The sequence below is a fragment of the Rousettus aegyptiacus genome, unplaced genomic scaffold (assembly GCF_014176215.1).
Source record: "Rousettus aegyptiacus isolate mRouAeg1 unplaced genomic scaffold, mRouAeg1.p scaffold_m13_p_12, whole genome shotgun sequence".
Classification (NCBI taxonomy): domain Eukaryota; kingdom Metazoa; phylum Chordata; class Mammalia; order Chiroptera; family Pteropodidae; genus Rousettus; species Rousettus aegyptiacus.
Genome location: NW_023416287.1, coordinates 71,369,426 through 71,389,717, shown reverse-complemented (window position 1 = coordinate 71,389,717; position 20,292 = coordinate 71,369,426). Strand labels below are relative to the sequence as shown.

General features: G+C 34.2%; 1 protein-coding gene and 1 pseudogene across 4 annotated transcripts in view; one reads left to right on the top strand and one right to left on the bottom strand.

Moving 5' to 3' along the window:
- The window catches only part of PIK3C3 (phosphatidylinositol 3-kinase catalytic subunit type 3), a 118,232-nt gene extending 100,749 nt beyond the window's left edge, over window positions 1-17,483 (bottom strand). The window contains exons 1-5 of one of the 4 annotated variants that reach the window (XM_036229994.1): window positions 17,330-17,443; window positions 16,931-17,037; window positions 14,044-14,232; window positions 9,858-10,016; window positions 3,515-3,644 (exon numbers count right to left, since the gene is read on the bottom strand). In XM_036229994.1, the coding sequence (XP_036085887.1) occupies window positions 3,515-3,644; window positions 9,858-10,016; window positions 14,044-14,174 (420 nt within the window). In that variant the 5' untranslated portion in view covers window positions 14,175-14,232; window positions 16,931-17,037; window positions 17,330-17,443. Of the gene's footprint in view, window positions 1-3,514; window positions 3,645-9,857; window positions 10,017-14,043; window positions 14,233-16,930; window positions 17,038-17,329 lie in introns of all 4 variants that reach the window. The other 3 variants (XM_036229995.1, XM_036229991.1, XM_036229992.1) reach the window with 3 other exon arrangements.
- On the top strand, window positions 15,035-15,153 carry LOC118610445 (annotated as a pseudogene).
- Window positions 17,484-20,292: the final 2,809 nt, after the last annotated feature.

The following is a 20,292-nucleotide window of genomic DNA, read 5'->3' as shown; positions in this document are numbered from 1 at the left end:
ACAGAAATATGAGCAAATATATTCTTTACTAGTTTTTAATGTGTATTGTACCAAAAACAATTTAAAATGTTTTGAGGAGGGAAATGATAATCTAACTGAACAAACTTTTAAATGTGGAACCAGAAAAATGAATGATGGGGGGAGAGGGATAGCGATAGGGAAGCAGAGAGAAAGAGAGCTACTGTGTCACAATTTTAAAAACAAAATAAATATTGAAATATAATCTTAAATTTGACATAACAAGTAACAGAGTATACACTCTCTGGTAAGTTTAAGAGTTAAGACCATACAAATATCAAAGTATACCTTCTCTGATACAAGGCAAAAGAAAGAGACTCAGAAATCCAGTCTGAAAAAATTTAAATAAAGAAGCAGGCACCAATCAAACAACCACCAAAACAAAATCTAAGAGCATAGCCACACCATTCATATTAGGCAGGCCCTGAATAATACTCTAGACATAAACATTGCAGAAGAAAAGAAATGACATGAACACAACATTCACAACTGCAAACTGATGACATGTTTATTCTCTACTAAGGTGATAATTATAAAATCTAGGTAGAGAAATAATCCCAATTATCTGCTATTTCAGAACTTTAGAATAATAAAATATGAACAACTACACAGAATCTCAGAAATTGTTCATTCTAAACTTCTGATTTTATAGGCTCAGAAATGATTTTCCCTGCGTTGGTAAAGTAGCTAATCTGACTAATACTACAGTGCTCTTCCCACTGTAAAGTGCTTCTAATTGCAAAACTTTCCAGTTTCATCAAACCTAAGACCTTTTTAAAACGCATTCTCTTCAACAACAGCAGGGCTAGAACAGGTTCTGAAACCTCAAAGAACATGATCAACTGCCGTATAGTGAAGAATGAAATATTAACCTGAAAGTGCCAAAAAATAAAAAGAGCTTCTTTCAAAGAGGGAGCAGTTGCTTCACCAATGCTACAAACTTGATGCATTTTTCCCCTTAAGAAAAATAATTATTGGTTTTAATGGTTTCTATTTAGTTTCTGGGGAATATGAGTTAATAGTAACACAAGCTGCCACAGTATATAACAAGCTCTGAAGTCTCCACTCAAAAGTAAAACGTAGAATTCTATTAGGGGCAAAGAACTTTGAAAAGCGCTCATCTCCAATTAGCATCATAAAGACTATAACATGCTTGTTTACATTAATTTTTATTCTTATTTTAAAGATTTAGAAATCAATGCATAAAGACTTACTTGAAAACTGTTAACCACCTTGGACAATACAATGGCATATAAATTTTAATAATTATCTCTTGAAAAAGGAGGACCCAACTTGCCATACTCTCCAATATTAAGAATTTAGACTGTCAATGATGACTGTAACCAATTAACAAAAGTGTTAAGGAGTCTTCTTCCCAATACCTCATTTACCTCTGTATATGGTTAGTCATCATTTCTGGAGTTGCAAATGTGCAGTGACAACCATACGATTCTTTCAAGGATCTTTCAATCATGAAAAGTTGATCATTATTAAGTCACATCACTTTTCCTGCCATAAAACTCAAAAGATAAAAATGAGAAACACCTTGTAACATTGCACTCCATTAAAAAGCCAGAAGAGTTGTTCAAATTCCAATGCTGCATCTACTGCAGTCTGAAGAATACCTCAGTCAGTTGCTATAAAAATTATTTGAATCTCCATTCAAAAATAACTGGGAGAAAATTAAAAACGTGTGAACATATGAATTTATTTAATGAGAACCAAAGTAGACGAATTGTAGAACTATACAGCTATACATTTCTTGACTTTACCCATTCCTCCTCAAATTAAGAATTTTATCTCTAATATAAATCATGATGCTGTTCTCAATAAAGCAATTTAAGAACATTTGCTTCTTCGACACATGCTACATTCCTCTTGCATTTGAGATTTAACCTTTTGTGACCCACAGGCTAAAAATGATCTACATTTGATACAATTTCTATTAACTATTCCAGGTTTATAAAAGTCACAGAGTACCTTAAATGGAAGTTCATCACTAAGATAAACTCTTAAAGAGAACGTAGACATATTAAAAGCTTAAGAACTTTCCTACATCCTATGAAAGAACATAAACAAAAACTCAGAATGAATTTAAAATTAAATTTTATTTATTTAATTATGGAGGAGGAAGTTGACAATAGTAATTTGGTTAGAGAGCTTATTAGGGAGTCATGAAATTTTTCCATAAAAGAGCTATGCAAAATAACACAAAATAGCAAAAATCTTATGAAATCTGTCAGATTATTTTTTAATTTAAATTTAGTTTTTTTGTAGTAGTAGTTTAATTGAAATAAAATTTGCCTTTGGAAAGTGTATAGTGCATTGGATTTTAGTAAATCTAATGAGGTGATGACTGCACAACTGTGAAGCACAAAGCCTAGCCAATACAAGTACTTATTCTTTATAATTAAAGATTTCTTCCACACAGAGGTTGAGGCAACCAGCTATAAAGTACTTGGTGTCAAACCTTCTCCAGACATTAAAGAGTCATCTATACTAACAAGACTGCAAAGGAAAATTACATGTAAAAATTAAAAGAAAGTCCCTTATGGAAAGAATTGTAAAAGGATCTTTAAACAGTATCTAGCATAGTGTTTTATGAACAGATATTGACAAAATAAGTTACACTGTTCTGATTTAAGCACAGAATTGAGCTTAGCTTTTGTATTTCTAAATGAAAACATTTCATTAAAACGATTCTAAAAGAAAAAGATAATAATTCAGTCCACTTATAAAAACAGGGGTAGAATGGGAGTGAGGGCAATTTAGACTAGCTAATAATATATGGCAGGGGTCCCCAACCCCAGGGCAGTGGACAGGTACACAGCAGGAGATGAGTGGCAGGCGAGCGAGTGAAGCGTCATCTGTATTTGCAACCGCTCCCCAGTGCCAGCATCACCACCTCAGCTCTACCTCAGATCATCAGGCACTGGGTTTTCATAGGAGCACTGGTCCCTGGTGCCACAAAGGCTGGAGACTACTGGTATGGAATCTTCGCTTCCAAACAACAGAAGAATCTCTAACGTATAACACTTCCATCTTAAAACTACATCACCAAAAAACGTAGGTATTCTCTTTGAAAATAGCACCATAAGCTCCACATTTTTAAATATGACGGAATTACCAACACAGAAGGTTACATGATTCCATTGTAGGAAGTGTCCAGAATAAGGAAAGCCATAAAGTTATAAAGAAAATTAGTAGGTGCCAAAGGCAGAAAGAAGGAAGGAATGGGAATAAAAGCTAATGGGTACATGGTTACATTTTTTATGAAAAAATGTTCTAAAATCAAGTAGTGGTGATGACTGCACAACTGTGAAGTTATGAAAATCCAATGCACTGTACACTTTCCAAAGGCAAATTTTATTTCGATAAAACTACTACTAAAGAACTAAATTTAAATTAAAAAATAATCTGACAGATTTCATAATGTTAATTTACACTACAATAGACATTATTCAGAGCTTTCCACCTGCTCCAATAGTTTTTTTACCTTGGCAAGGCGGCTCATCTGATCTTCTGAGAGAGTACTGCTTGTTCTGCCAGGAGTTTTTGTGGGTTCTGATCCATCTGCTTCTACATTAGGCCAGACTTTCAAGTCATGCATCCCTTGGCGAAACATGCTAGACAAAAAGAGAATGTTCGGGGTAGAAGTAAATTAATGCTGTTCATTATAGGAAATTTTAGATCCCTAGACAGAGAGAATGTCACACTAGGAAATGCCAAGTCTCTAGCCAAGCTTTAAGCCTCCAGTGGGTTGTAAAGCAATTAACTAAGCAACTAATATCAATGTAACATTGTTTTTCACATGCCATCTTTTCTCTTCCAAGCAGTCAGAACTATTAACAGAGATTCTAAAGGTAGACTAAAAGGAGAAAAAGATCAGTAAAGGACTATACGCCCTTCATCATTCCAGTGGAGATCTTAGAAATAACAGAGACCAATTCCTACCTAATGAAAGAATGTCACATTTACAAAGACTGAAACAAAAATTTAAATAACTACATAACTGTCTACTTTAAGTGACAATTCAGCAATAATAGAATGTATAATCCAGTTGCTGGGATTTGAATCCCAGCTATGCCATCTGTTACCCACATGTTCTTGCGTGAATTACTTAATTTTTCTGTGCCTCAGTTTGCTAATCCATAAAGTGGGCTTATAAAGAGTACCTATATCTACAAGGGCTGTTAGAAAATTTAAATAAATCAGTACAAGTAAAAAGTATTTATAATAGTTCCTGACATATAAAAAGTATTCAATAAATGTTAGCTATTACTATTCTTTTCACTAGGTACATGTTGATTTTTCTCCTGCCTTCTATAAGATCAATATCTAAAAGGGAATATAACAGTGGATTCGTACAAAAAAAAAAAAAAAATCCCCATATCTACAAATCAGAAATTAAACACATAGTCAGAATTCAAACTGAGTTTGATGATCCTTCTTTAAAATGAAACACCGTATGACCTTTGTTAGTCATGTTTCCTTCAAAAATCTACCAAGAAAATCTGAAATAAAAGTTGAACAAACTCATAAAGGAGCTTTAGACAATTAAGTTTTTTTAGATATGCTCCTGTCAAGTTTCTGAGGGTGTGTTTGTTTGTTTGTTTTGTTTTGTTTTTATGGGAGGTTTAAAGACAAAGATAGTGTTCTGTTAGTGTGTTCTCTCTTGTTCAGTGTTCTTTAACAAAACCTTTCAAACAATGTAAAGTCTACTCGAATAGCATCTTTCCAAAACTGAAAAAGTAAGCTGTCAAATGCAATGGAAATAGTAATACTGAAAGTGTATACTGGTGAGTAGGCAAGTCCAAAGCATTTTGCACACTATCACAGGAAATAGTCTTAAAAATACATTTTGAATATATTGATACTTTTTCCCACCTTTAAAAACATTGCACTTAACTGTAAAAGTTTTACATAAATGTTTTCAAATCATTATCCTGTTCAACTAATGGAAAATTTCTTTACAGACTTTCCCGAACATTATAAAATGTATATAGGTAATGTTGCCATAAACATTTAGATTGGGAACTACAAAGAACAACTACAAGTTCATGAGCAAAGATTAAAGACCATTATCTGTTGCAAGGTCTCTAAGACTGGCAATAAACAGGTAATATCCAGCAACTATATCTGCAAAAGCTTTCCTTATAGGCCCAATACAAAATACATTGAATGATTGTGAGGAATTAAAATTCTCAATATTCACCATGTTAAAGATATTTTTTTTAAGTTACCTTACCAAAAAGCATATACATAGCCATTTATAAAGTTCCATTTTCTTTCCATTTCAACTGAGATATAGATTCAACATCAAGTAAACCTGCTTGGTCTCTAAGAAACTGAGTATGGTGAAGTAATAACATCGCTTTTAATGAATATCCTTAAATGTATCTTCAGAAACATCAGAAGCCTCCCTTCCTTTTCTCTACCTCCCTACACCCCAGTGAATACTCTGACTAGTTGAACTTAACTAAATCAAAAATAAGTACATTTGGCAGGAAGTCAGTTTAACTAAATGATTTAGGTGCCTTGGGATGAATCTGGAGATAAGATTTAAGGATAGGGAACGTGGAGGGTAAGGGTGATGGCAAATGACTCAAATAATCAAGTGAACATATTACTTTCTCTTGACACTAATAGAACGTTTGTCGAGAGTTACAAAGCCTCCAGGTGGCAAGCCGGAAGATGCTCAGAGTATCATGTCCACTTGGGAAATTAAGCCAAACAGGCAAGACAAAAGAAACAGCACAGCAGGACCTCCTTCACATGCCAGCAGAGGCCCAGCGACAGCTGCTGTCGACACTCCAGCTCCCAGTGCCAAGCCACTACAGCAGCAACTGCCCTGACTTCAAAATCCACATTTGGAAAAAACATCTGGAAGAGAAATCTGCAGTTTGCCTATGGTTCTTTGCCAATTCAACCTAATGATCAATCCATTCTTTACCTACTTAGAAATCTCATAAGCTAGACTTTGAAAATGAGAACAGTTATTCTAGCCATATCCTAACAGATTAGTCTTTCAATTATTAATTACACTATTCTCCAGGAAGTACTGCTTCACACTGACTCAAGTATACAAAACAGATATTAGCAAATAGCAAGAGCGTCCTAATACTATAATACAACTACTAGATACCTTGAGGACCTCTTTTAAAAAACTACTGAGTCCGTAACAGGGCTATTTAAGGAACAAGTAGGGAGCATCTGGTGTTATCTCACTGATTAAGAAACATCTGATGAACTACGGTTTAAAGCACCATTCCCTAAGTAATGAGAACTGTGGAGGCACATGACATGATTTTTAATGGTAGGTGAACGAAAATTTGCATCGACTTCCTGCTGAGGCCACCCAGAAGACCCATGCTTCTTTTTCTCCCTGATGTCAGCAGCATCATGCAGAGCAGCAGCTGTGATCCAGCAGTACAAGTGTATGTCTGCACTCTGCTACGGCACTTGCAACGTCCTGAATATCATACTTTTCCACAATCCAAAGCTGCACAGGAAGTCCAATATCGCCCTAGGGTTCATTTGGTCTTGTCTCCACTGCAATCAGTGTACCCTCAAGGAAAGGCTCCACTACACATAGGGAAAAAGAGTTATTTTAATTTCACAGGGTTTCTTAGAATTCCTTTTTCTAAGGTGAAAGTCAGTATAAGAGTCAGCCTAGAAGGAACAGGAGTAAGAGATCTAGTTTTTTATATTCCTTTCCCACTGTATAAAGTAACCATAGACCTCTATTAAAATTTAATGTTATCATTTGGTTAACTGCCATACAACTGATAAAAGAAAATGTTGATGCAAAACCTTAGCTTTCCATTAAATTAAGTGACAATAAGTTGAATATCTCCTTACATCCAATTAGGCACAAACAGAACCATTTTAATTAAAAAAACTTTTTTTTGCAGGTATTATATATTATATTTTACAAAGCAAATAGATTATCATTTGTATTTCATTAGGGTTTTTTCTCAATTTCTAATATTTAGTAACAGTTGTTTTCATTGTATTTTGTTGTTTGCCATGTACAGCAGAATATTGACTTTTTGCCTTAAATTAAATAGAAGTAAAAAAAAGTGAGTTGCTTTAAATTAAAAAATCAAGTAAATAAGAGTATATGTATTCAGTACAGAGATATTGCAGGAATTCTGAAAGTTGCAAGAGTGACTCACATATGAGAAATTCTGTTCTAAGGGAGGTAATTGCACATAATCTGTGCTGCTCTCTAACATGTTTCATTTGTAGCTAACATTTGATGTGTTCAGGACATGTAGGAATAGAACGAACTACTCTCCAGTTGTGTAAAGAGAATACAGATGACTCTCCAAAATTCAAAGTCTTAATTTACTTAAAACCAGAAAAAGTAATTGGAAGTTTAACTCCCACTTATTGCTACTGCTACTTTTATGGAAATCTCTGTGGTTTAATTACTCCTTAAAGTAGAACAAATACTCCTGATTTATGTTTCAGGCACATTTCCAGCATGTCTGGACAGAAAGTAAAGAAATTATTCTTTCACCGGGATATACATAGGAATACAAATAAAGTGGGTACCAAAGAATGGAGTAAAGGAAGAAATTCTGAAAATAACTGCCTGCAAAAGTCATATAGCTAGACTATATGAAAAAGCTAATGCAGTATTTCTCAAAATATGGTCCATAGGCCACCTTTCATAGAATCACTCAGGATCCAAGAAACGCTGATTCTTGGATCCTACTACAGATTTAATGAATTAGTGAGAATACAGGAAAGTGCTTTTTAGTGAGTTTAACAGATGATTCTTATATATACTTATATTAACTCCTGATTTCACCTATATTTTAAAAACTTGCCAAAAGCCAAGTGAAACAATGTCACAAATATCAATCTGAGAAAGAGTTTGTTTGCTTTAGGCATGTCATTTCACTACACTTCTGTGGAAATCTCAATTGTCTCACACCCATACACTAAGTCAATAGAGTGTCTCCTAAAGCTATAACCTAAGGTCATCTAAAAGGCACATGAGTGCTAACATGGTATTTTTCTGAGGGAACCTCCAGCTGATAATCCAAAGGTAAACACTTATGAAGAAGCTGGGAGGAAAAACCAAAAGTTCTCAAGAACATTTAATAACTAAGGCTCTAGTAAGAGTAATAAACTATTATCCATTTTTTCTCTGTGGCAAGCAAACCTTACCCTAGAAGAGAAAAAGACAAAGAAACACCCTGGAAAAGCAACAATACTGATTTAATAGTATGTCACTGTACTACAACATGCTATTGATCAAAACTTACACTTAAAAACTGGAGGCCACAAAGTGTCTAACTATATCTAAATTATTGTTCCTCCATGGATTTCAATAATAAATATCTCTTTAATAGCAACATTAAGCTAAAATACTTACACATTACTAAGCAATCAAGCTATTCTAAATAAATGGAATTACATCTCGATTTTGTTCATGAGTTTAAGTCTTTCTGACACACCCTATTCCCTAGAGAGGAAAATTCAATTATTATAAAGGTGTTGATTATCACTTTAATTAACATATATGATTTAATATAATTTCCCAACAATATTTTTAATTGGGAAATTAATATTAAAATGTATCTGATAAAACGGAGAGAACATCCAGAGAAATCCTAAAAAAGTGGACTAATGAGGAAGATAATTTCTATCTATTATTAAAACATTTTATAATGTAATAGTACTGAAAACTAACAGGATAGTTCAGAAATAATGATAGCTAACATTTGCTGAGCACTCATTAAGCTCATTATATCTTTGGTAATTTATCATAATAAACTACTCTATGAGATAAATATTATCGTTACACCATTTAACAGATGAGGAAACTGAGGCATAGGAGATTAAATAACTTTCCCAACGGTGCACAGATATTAACGGAGCCGGGATATGAACCCAGATAATCTAGTTCAACAACCTGCCTTCCTAACCACCATATGACACACTACATTGTTTTTCTAAGATGTGACTATATGATGAATTAAATACTTAAAGATACCACTTCGGAATAAAGATACCACGTCATAATTTAAGATTCATGAATAGCAAGCAAACAAGCAAATAAACAAATATATGAGAAACTCAAAAGAAAATGTAATCACCATACCATTATCTGGGTCTATGAGTTTGTTTGTTGGTTCATTTGTTACTTTGTTTTAAATCCCACATATGACTAAAGTCATATAATTCTCATCCTTTTCTGTCCGACTTATTTCACTTAGACTGGATAAAGAAGATGTGGTACATACATACAATGAAATACTATTCAACCATAAAAAATGATGAAATATTTCTGTTTATAACAACATGGAAGACTAAGTCTTTAAAGAAAAAAGGGATAGGTAAAAATACCCTTTGAGACTTTGGGTTTTGTTTTTTCACAATGAACTTCTGTTATCTGTAAATTTTTAAAAACTTACCAACTTTTCTATTATAATCATTACAACTATTAGCAAATTTGTGCATTTTAACCCAGCTTGTTGTCCTTTTTATCATTATGACAAAGAAAAACCCTATGACAATGCAATTACAATATGTACCAAATAGTCTTTTCTTCCTAAAAGCAAGATTCTAATTTCCAATGACTATTTTCTAAAAGGAATCAATACTACTACTTTACAATAGCAGTAAAGTAATATAAATTGTGTTTCTTAATTAATTTATCTGCAAATGTGTCAAATTCAGTCTCAAGAATGATGGAATCATATGTATCAAACATGTACATATACATATAGAGAGCCAGATCGGACATAAACTATTGAAACCTCCCCAAAAGAAAAGAAACAGAAAACTACAATATTCCTACAAATTTGGAAGAGAATGCTTACCCATATTTTCCAAAAAGCGAAACTGTTGTTCCACCCACAGGTACTGCCTTTCCTGGTCCATACACATCCCATATAGTCAGGGCTACTTGGGCATTCCTGGGCAGGTCTGGGTATTTCACAGGCAGTTTTAGCCATTCATTCCAGCTATGGAAATAAAGTCAACATAAACGTATACACATAAAATTTTCTTTTAAATTAACAAACTATGCAAAGTTTGGCCAGAGAAAATATCCCAAAAGATTAAGTTAGTACAACAAAAAATAAATGTGGCAGTTACCTCAGTTTTGCTCTATGCAACTTCCATTTTAAATAAAGAACACACGGAAAAAATTGTTTAAAAAACAGGGCTCATGAAAAATAACACTGGTAAATCCTTTAACTAAGAAACTCAGACAACATCCAGGAAAATACTTAAACCTGTTAGAACCAAACATGTTTTGAATCAAACTGTGATTTTTCTATAAGCATTCTCCAGAACAGTTTTACATTATGAAAAGAAAAAAAAACAGAATTATTCATATAACATTCAAAACACTACCAAGGATAATAGGGTCCTATAACATACAGTAGTGTTTCAATAAAGTGAAAAATAATGACCAAACCCTTAAAAAGGTTAAAGAAGACTACCCACTACCTTTTGTAATATGAGTAAGTTACCGGACAGCTCAGGACATACATCTGACACTTTTTTACATGAGACTTTTCTGTTCCTAAAGTTATTTAATTAATACTGATAATAATTAGCTATTAGTTTTTTTATGCTTTCAAACTATGTTTATATATGATTTCCCTAAGTAATGTTTGTTCTTAATACTATAGTAACAAGTAACAATGTAGATCTTTTCTTTTTTTTACTTTTTATTCATCTCTGAAAATTTTCTTCTGTATTCAAACTTCACATTGAATTTATTGGATAATTTCAACTCTCTTAAACAATAGATGTCTTTTAAAAAAATCCCTCCCAAAAACTGCAAACAGTACACAAATATCCAGAAGACACATAGAATTGTTTCTCTCTTTACACAAAATTATTTTGTTTACTCAGAACTAATCTCAAAGGGGCATATACCAGTGTAGGTCAAATATATCTGCATTGGTTAAAAAATTGAACAGAACTTTCAAAAATATAAAGGACAAATCATTTATATCTACCATATAAATTCAAGGACCTATAGGAAAATTAAAGATGACCATCAATTTAAAGGAGAATCGAAGTCATTAAATCCATTTCTGCTATGAAGTTCTTAAAAATCACATGCCTAAAAAGTCATTCTCCACTACAGACAAGCTTGAGGAACTAAATGAATTGTTTAAATTAGTATCCACATGGCAGGCCAGGCTAAAGAGGTAAATACTGAGCAGTATCATCTTCTGCCAATGAAAAAAAACACAGAAGTTAATTAACACAGGCTAAAGTCCAAGAGAAAAGTCAGCAACAATACCCAAAATGTGAAAATTCTCACTTCTATATTCTGTCCTTTGACCAGGAGACAAGTCATTCACCTCAAACCTTTTGCCATCCAACACCAGGCCCTCACACCTCTTTAAGTCAAACCAACTGTACTTTAACTTGCTTTACATACTAGGCTTCTGCAGAAGAGTTAGTTCTTTTGAAGGCAAAGAATCTGTAGCTAAGAAATAATTTGAAAACTACTCTAGATATTTCAGTAATTATGGAAAGAATTCGTCAGACATAAAAAAAGCTGTGTATTTTGACTATCTTTATGTTCTCTCCTTCCCCATACGTAATCCCTTCCCCAACCCCCAACCTTCATTAAGCTCAAGACTAAATTTACCTGGCAACTCTCAAAACACTGCAAGAATGTAAAGCTTGATTCTGGATGGTTCAATCCCCACCATGTACCCCCACTGGCACACACCACTGTATTAATTCTCTAGCCTGATGAATGCACTCCTAAATCATAAACTTCTAATTATTAAGTTATATTAGACAATTTAGCATATGTCTCTCTCTCTAAAGCTATTTCAAACTCTTTATGGGACAAGACAAATTATAAGTTTAAAAAATTAAATCACTTGCCTACAGAATAATATTCATATATAAAACTTGGAAATTTGTAGTAGTCCACATCTAAAAATGAAAATTTTACCTTAAGTATAACTAAAGAAAGTATAGGTTTCCCTCATTATGGGCTCTCTTATTACAGGATAGGATAGAATAGAATAGAATGTGATAAAATAGACTTGGGATAAATTTTGAATGAATTCCTCATTATTCAAACTCTTTCAACTCACTATCGGAAACTCAGAAGTCAGATTTCGATAATTTGGAATACTGTACTACCCAAAAATACTACCTGAACTAAGGAAATGGAGAACCGGATAACAAAAGATGCTTTATGGTATAATTTACTTTTCCCAGTTTTCAAAATATTTAAGTAAGTGCTTATAGAAAATGATAGCTGTGTAAAGTTTACACAGCTTGTTGATTTTAGAAAGGCAACATTTGTCTTGAAAAACTGGAAAATACTTTAAATCTTAAATCCTAATGAACGGGATGCACAAATCTGCAAATGTCTTCCCCTAAGCCCAAAGAGCATGTTATTTTAGTCTCATGTTACTTTATCCAACATGAAGTGTCTTCCAACTTATTTTCTACACAGTTGTTTTAATTTTTAAAAAGGCTATCTCTTAATTATGTTAGGGTACTTATTTTATTAAGTAGTTTCGCAATTAAAAAAAAAACTTTTAAAGTGCAAATATGGAAGTTTTTATGTCCTTGAAAAAATCTAATATATAAATAATGCAGAGAGGAATTAACAAACAGGAGAAGAAAGACTTTAATCTCCCTGTAACTGGGAATTTGCTTTTGTTCTAATTTTCTTTAGTGCCAAGGCAAGAAACAAAATCATTATACAATTTTCCTTACCACAAAAAAGTAGAATTCATAAATGCTGATTTTCTAGAACTAAATCTGTGCTTCTAAGTTTTTTGAGGGGTCACGAGACACCTCAAATGTCTAATAAAGGCTTTGAGCTCTGCCCTTGTAAAAATGCACAAGACACACAAAATTCTGCATACAATTTTGGGGCTTTGTAGATATCTTGATTCCAATTTAAACACCTCTGATACAATTAAGGAATTTCGGACCACTGTTTTAGATATAATGATAATACTACACTTATGTTTTAAAAAGAGGTATACAGAAATAATTACAATTAGGATAATATTATATTTGGAATTTGCTTCAAAATAATAGGAAAAACAAGACTGTCTTTGAGTTAGTAAGTGGAAGGTCATTATATTCTTCTACTTTTACAGGTTTGAAAATTTTCTTAATAACAAGTATATACACACATACATATCCACTTCTGTGTATACTTATGCACAAAAAGACTAGTAAGAAATTACGCCATCAAAGTAGTTGGTTTCCATATAGCCAGATCACCAGAGCTCACGCTTCTACACACTGAAAAATCCTTTCCAGCCTGCCGGACCATGCTTGGCAATCACAGAGTTGTACCCTCAACAGCACAGGCTGGCAGTCTATGTGTATCCTGCAGCAAGCTTACCAAGATACTGAGTAATGATTGTGGATCAAGAATTAAAACTGCACCATGTAACCTATTAAATAAGAAGTATCTGGATGTTAAAGATCCATGATACTATTCTGGAAAAATAAAAACTTCATGTTTATTATATCTACCTTGCATCCTGACAATGGTGTCCTAATGTACTATGCTCAACAAACTATAAACTTTAAAAAAAAAAAGTTTCATATTTAAAATAATAATAAAAGTATGATCTGAACAGATGACAACAGATCTTTGAAGATCTGAGTTCCAAACACCTGGTTTGTCAACATTTCAGACTATCGAGAAGTTTTTATACATTCGAAGGCATAGAATAGAAAATTTAAAGATGCTACATATGTGTTTTTGGTTTGGGTCATTTGTGAATCAGTGAAGTTCTTATAAAAATATGTAGATATACTAAATACAAACATAAACTCACTCCCACCTTAATTGCAGTTATAACATCACTATATATAATAGTTCATTCTGAGTAGGTAACTACTTTAAACTATTTGAGCAATGCTTTTAGGTATTAAATAACGAAATGAAAATAAAAATTCCCCTGTAACCATTACCAAATTATACTTGCAACATCTATAAAGAAATGCGAGAAGAGTCTGGAACCCACCATATGCAAGAACACAACTTACTTCCACCTTGTACTAAATGCCTTGTAGGATGTTCTCACTGGCAAAGCCAGAGGCTTCCCTTCTGCAAAAACTTGACAAGTAACATAAAGGTCAGAGCATGTGTCTTGGTACAATCCTGAAAACTTCAACATCGGGTCTTCTAGAACAGCTTTGTAACTCTTTTGTTCTCTCTTCCCTTCCAAACTTCCTCTGGAAGCAGAAGAACAATAATGTTTAGACAAACATTTTTTAAACATATATACAATAGATAAGAAAAAAAGTGTATGGTCGTGTCACAGTAACCTTATGCTACCTACACATTTTCCTGTATATGAAATTAAAGTCACTTTTATATCTCACAAAGGTCTCTTAACCCTGACATATCTAAAATCATTCCTCTGTTCACCAACGTATTTCTCTGTTAGGCTTCTTCATTTTAAACCTTGTCATCAACTCTTGGTCTACCTTCCAGACATCACCAGTTTTCCAGGCCTTAGTTTCATTTTTACTTATTTCAAGCTGAGTACTTATTCATCTATTCTTTAAACAAACATTTATTGTACTAGGCATAGAGGCTCAAAAATGAAAGACAAGATAAGCAATACAGCATTACAAGAAAATGTTAAGTCCTTTCTTCTGGGGAGAAAACTTACTTTTAATTGCATGTTCTTTTTGTACTTATAAATTTTTTTTTTTTTTACTATGTAGATGCACTACCTTATATTTCTTTAAAAAAGGGAAGTGTTATAAGTCATAATCGATATGCACTGGAAATTATAAAAGAGGTAGAAACATTGCTGGGGCATTAAGATTATGTCAGATAGTATACCTAACATTTTATATATTCTTTCTTACTTTTCACCATATTCTCATTTCATAAATAATGAAGCAGAGACTCAGAGATGAAGGATCACAAAGTAAGTAACAGTACTGAAAATAAAAACCAGAGCAGAGGAGTTCAAAGCCAATGTTAATTCCACTATACAAAGATACCATACATCAAAAAGTCTCAGTCTATGACCATGCCACCCTGAACATGCCCAATTTCGTCTGATCTCAGAAGCTAAGCAGGGTCAGGCTTGGTTAGTACTTGGATGGGAGACCACCAAGGAATACCAGGTGCTGTAGACATTAAAAAAAAAAAAAAGTCTCAGAGCTTGAAGATAGAAGTTTAATATCCCAAAGAGATGCCTGAAATGAGCTTGAACAATATATGAGATACGGGAGCCAAAGAGGTAGGGTGTCATCCCAGAAGAAAAGAACACCATATACAAAGGCAAAGAGTAAGAAAGTGTGTGTGAAGAACTGCAAGTTGTTAGGTAGAGCAAAAGCATAAAGCTCATGGGAGAAGAAGCTACAGATGTCAATGAAAAGTAGAGAGACAATGAAGCTAAGTAGCCACTAAATTCAGTACAGTGTCTGACACAGTGACATTCAAAAATCTGTTAAATGAATTATCTGAGGTGAGAGTAGTACAATCAGATTTGTATTTATGATACTTTTAGCAGCAGTAGAAGAACAAAACAGAGAGGTGGGGGTGAAAGCATGGAGATCAGTTAGTGAGACTTTCAGTCAAAATTACAAAGGAAAAAGGTAGACTAAGACTAGGGCAGTGGGTAAGAAAAAGGGGTATGAGTCAAAGATATTCAGCAGGTATATTCAAGACAACCTGAGAATGATTAAACAGAAAAACTAAGAGGGATGTCTGCATAACTTGAAGTTTTCTGTCTTAACCAAGTTGATGAATGATGCTAACATTCACCGAAACAGGGTGAGAGAATACAAGAAGATCAGAGTTAGAGGGGTAGGCTAATGATGTGCTCAATTTTGGACAAGCTGCTTTTAAAGTTCTTTGAAAGATCCGAAGAGACCATGTCTTGTGCACAGTTTGATATTCAATTACGGTGCTAAGAAAAGAGATATCAAAGTACAAGTTGGTATTAAACCCATAAAAAGAGATGAAAAGGTCTGGGGCGAATAAGTGGAATTAAAGAAATTACTATTCTCTGATTATATAATTCTAAATTGATACTTCCAGCACCTCAAAAACCAACAATGGCAATCTCAGAAGCTAAAAGACGGTTAGTACTGAATTTTGCCAAACTTTCGATTTATGCTTTATCTTAAAATATTCAATGTCTGTATTTGTTAATAATAGGCCTGTTTTTTTTTCTTCTTTCCTTTTAATGTTCAAAAGTTTCAAAAATATACATTCATATGTCTACTAAATACTGAGAAATAAGACTGAAGGCAAGTCCTCTACCAGATAATGGCATACAGGTCCCACATAAGCGTCTAGTGGTGTATGCTGCTGAAAATACCTTAAATGGGTGTATAAAGTATTATACAAATGGACGGTATGGATGCTGACATATCATTTTACAACCACCACAAAATGAACAGTAAATTGTCAAAGTCTGAGGTAAGTAACTTCTGAAAATGAAAAGAGACAATCACTCAAAGGTCCATCTGAGAAAATGTACTTCTTGGAGATATGCAGCCCTTTGCCTGAGGAACATATTATGAATAATGCTGTCATTAATAATTTCTGATAACCTTTGCACATGAAAATATTTCTCTTAAGACTGCCTTAAAACGGAGATAATTTCCAATTCTGTCCTAACTGTGGTCCATCTCAGTTCCATTATTCTCATCTCAAAATGTCATGTCCCTGGCCTTTACTTCAACCGTGATGCCCCTAGATTTTCCTGCAAGGCTCTTTCTCATATCTTCTGGTCCCTTTGCAATTAGAACCCTCACCATCGACTCAGCTAATAACTTTTCTAACTAAACAATGCCCGACTGTTCGAAGATTCAACCTATGCTTCTGTTACCTCCCGTGCTTCCAGGACTACTGTAAATCCATGTGTCCATCTCATTTTTAGCTACCACATCTGCCTGAGCCTACCTCTCCAAATTTCTGCAGTCTCCATTTCACTTTCGGGCCTTGTTCTCAATTAAATATCTCCCAATTATTAACTGCGGGACGAAGACTTTACTGAGACTTGACTTCATCTGTAAAATGGAACAGTAATCCCTCAAAAGGTTGCTATGAACACCCAAATGCTTTGAAGAACGTAAAATACCGTGGAATTTAACAGCTTATTCCTGCCTCTGTCCTTCTCAGAGACCACATCCTCAAACCCCCTCCTACACGGCTCCAATCTTCCTCCGCTTACCTGGCCACAGCCCTCCTGGCTGCCCCCAGACCAGCCATGAGGCTAACCATCTCTCCCCAATTCACAGGCCCCTGCCTCCCTGTCCCTAAACCCCAGCAATCCCAATCCCTGTCCACAGATTCTCTTACATCTTAAGCTGCACGTTAATGTCCAGGTCACAACTGTAGATATAGTGAAACTTCTCCGCTTCCCCCATCGCAGCCCCAACAAATACAGCAAACTATAGCTGGAAGCAGGGTGCTGGAAATACGATAGGACTGAACCGGCTGAGTCTCACAACACAGGCGCTTCCGGTTCCGCCTCTCAGCCCTGGCGGAGCCAATCCCTGCCTTGTGCGCGACCCGACGCGGCGGAACTCCCCGCCCAAGCTTCCCCTTCTGCGCATGTGCAAGGAACCCCGCCATCTTGCTTAAGGGAAAATAGGATTCCGGGAAACAGCGCGCCGGGTTACTTTCCAGGTTTTCTACAGTCTTCCTGTCTTAACCGGATCTTTGAAAAAAAAAAAAAAAAAAAAAAAAACAGCTGTCACTTGAGCTTGAGCTGTTCCTAAAATCAAGCTCAAAGAAAATTCGTTTCAAAAAGAATTGTAACAATTTTCACTAGTTACAGGCTAAATAGAGAACAATCAAAAGAATTCGAATTTTGCCAAATTTAAATTCCAGTAGCCTTCCAAAAATTATAGATTTAATTAAAAATTAACTCTATTGCTTACAACATGAATATGGCATTGACTACTCTTATAGGACTGGTTCTTTGTAATTCTGCAGGTCTAAACTACTGTATACCACATAGCAATTTAATTTTCTTGCCTTATTTTCTTTTCAAATTACTATGAAATCTGCATCAGTATAAGTACCATGATGACATTTGGCCTTTACTTGACCACCAAAGCATTTTTTGTCTTAAGTCTACCTCTGTTCCTTTCTCATTAGCTCATAACAATTAAAATAATACTAACTGACCCCAACGTAATCACAAACAGCACAGATAAAGGTGTAAAATTGAAGTGTCAGTATTTAGCTCTAAGAGACTGACTCACAGAATTAAGGATAAAGTTGTTAACTTTTTAAATATAATCATCAAAAATGACATTAAATATTTATCATGGGAAAATCTTAGATGTCTAGGATATAATTGTTAAACATATTGATGTAAGAAAAACTAATGTGCCAGTAATGAAGATGATTTCAGTAGGTCATAGAAGTATGACAGAAGTCACAGAAACCAAAATTGGCAGTGCCTTTCATGGACCAACCGAGTAACAGAGTCCAGTTGGCAAGGCCATGTCCATAGAGAAAAATGGAAGCCTAAGGCATTTTATTATGAAAGGAAAGGAATAATATTTTCTTTCCCACATGATCTTTCACAACTCAGAAATATAATACACACTTATAATTATAGAACACAATTTGCATTGTAAGAGCCTAAGGTTCCACAGACCACTTCCTGTCTGTAGAAAAATAAATTGTACACATAGGAGTTTTCTTCATGTGGTAGGCTAGCTACTTTATTGACTATTTGGTTCCATATTTAATTCATTCTCTGAGTTGCAATTTTGATTTTGTGTTTGTTTTGCTATCTTGTTTCAATTTCATGTTTAATTTTTCAAATAACGGATTTTAATGATGTCGAGAATTTGTTGATAATGGTTCATTCCTTCAAGTTGCCCAGGACTCATGTAGTGATAATTGGGTTTGGTTTTGTCAACTTTCTGTCACCCAATTTACTCTGTTTAGCTTGGAATAAAATATTCACTCACAGCTTTAAAAAGCAACTATTTATTTTTGACCTTCCACCAAGAAAAAATGAATATGATATAGTGAGATTAAATGATAATTCTTTTTTATCCAATTAAAATATTGCTGTGATAAATTTTCTAATAACTCCGGGTGTTTTAGAACCTAATCATGAGATAGAACAGACAACAGTGTAAGGAAACTTGAAAAGTTCTACCTTATAAGCCAAGGCTCTTGGCAATTTGTCAGGTGACAGTGAGGAAAACAATGGGCTTGAGAATATTATTGATCCTGGAGCACAAACCCACAGGCCTCGTGGTTCCATTTAAAAAGGTAATTTGTATCATCTACAAAAGGGAAAAGATCAAAAGCATGAGATATTGAATAATATTAAATATTAAAAGTAAATCTTACATGTGTGCTCCTTTGTAATATTTCTATTATGTAACATTTCTATTATTTCTATTAGCTTCTCTCTCAGTGTGATAAGTGAGGAAAGAAAATTTATAGTTCAGTGATACCACTGTCAATCAAGAATGTCAGCTATAAACAAGAAATAGGGTCATATTTCCCCTAAGATGTATGATCGGATCATGCCCAAAAACACAGCAGTGGATTGAGGTCTTTGTGCCTCCTGAACCCCCTCACTCAATATGGGAGTGATCTCAAATCTAAAAACAGTCTGAGAAGTATCCAATTGTTATTTATATTGTTTTAAGTCAAAATATTAGAAGATTTTTTAAACCCTAAGCCCACATTAGCTTTGTGTATTACCAAAGTTTACTGGATGCTGGGAGACTTTCCATCTTTCTCCCTGACCCTATCCAAAGGAACTTCTTTTAGATTTTTACATTTCAAGCCTAAGATTTATTTCCTCCTCTGACCCCATCTTCCTCCCAACACTAGTTAAACCATCTCACTCAAAACTCCATCCCTTCTTGTACTCTTCTTTCACAGCATTTTCAAGAGTTTCTATTACTTGTATCCCCTGCTTTTTGAAAGTTTGAATTATGCCAGCTCACTTTTAAGCAAAGCCTACATTAGCACCTGTTTTTGCTAACTAAAAGAAATGCAAAGGGAAATAACAAAGAAACCAAACTTTAACAGACTCATAGATACGGAGAAGAAATTGATGGTTTCCAGATTGAAGGGTGAAAGAAGTGAAGGGATTAAGAAGTACAAATTGGTAGTTTTAAAATAGTCACAGGGATGTGAAGTACAGCAGAGGGAATATAGTCAATAATATTGTAATAACTATGCATAGCTCTAGGTGGGTATTAGACTAATCAGTGGTATTGCTTCGTAAATTATAAAAATGTATAACCACTATACCTGAACTACCTGAACTAATATAA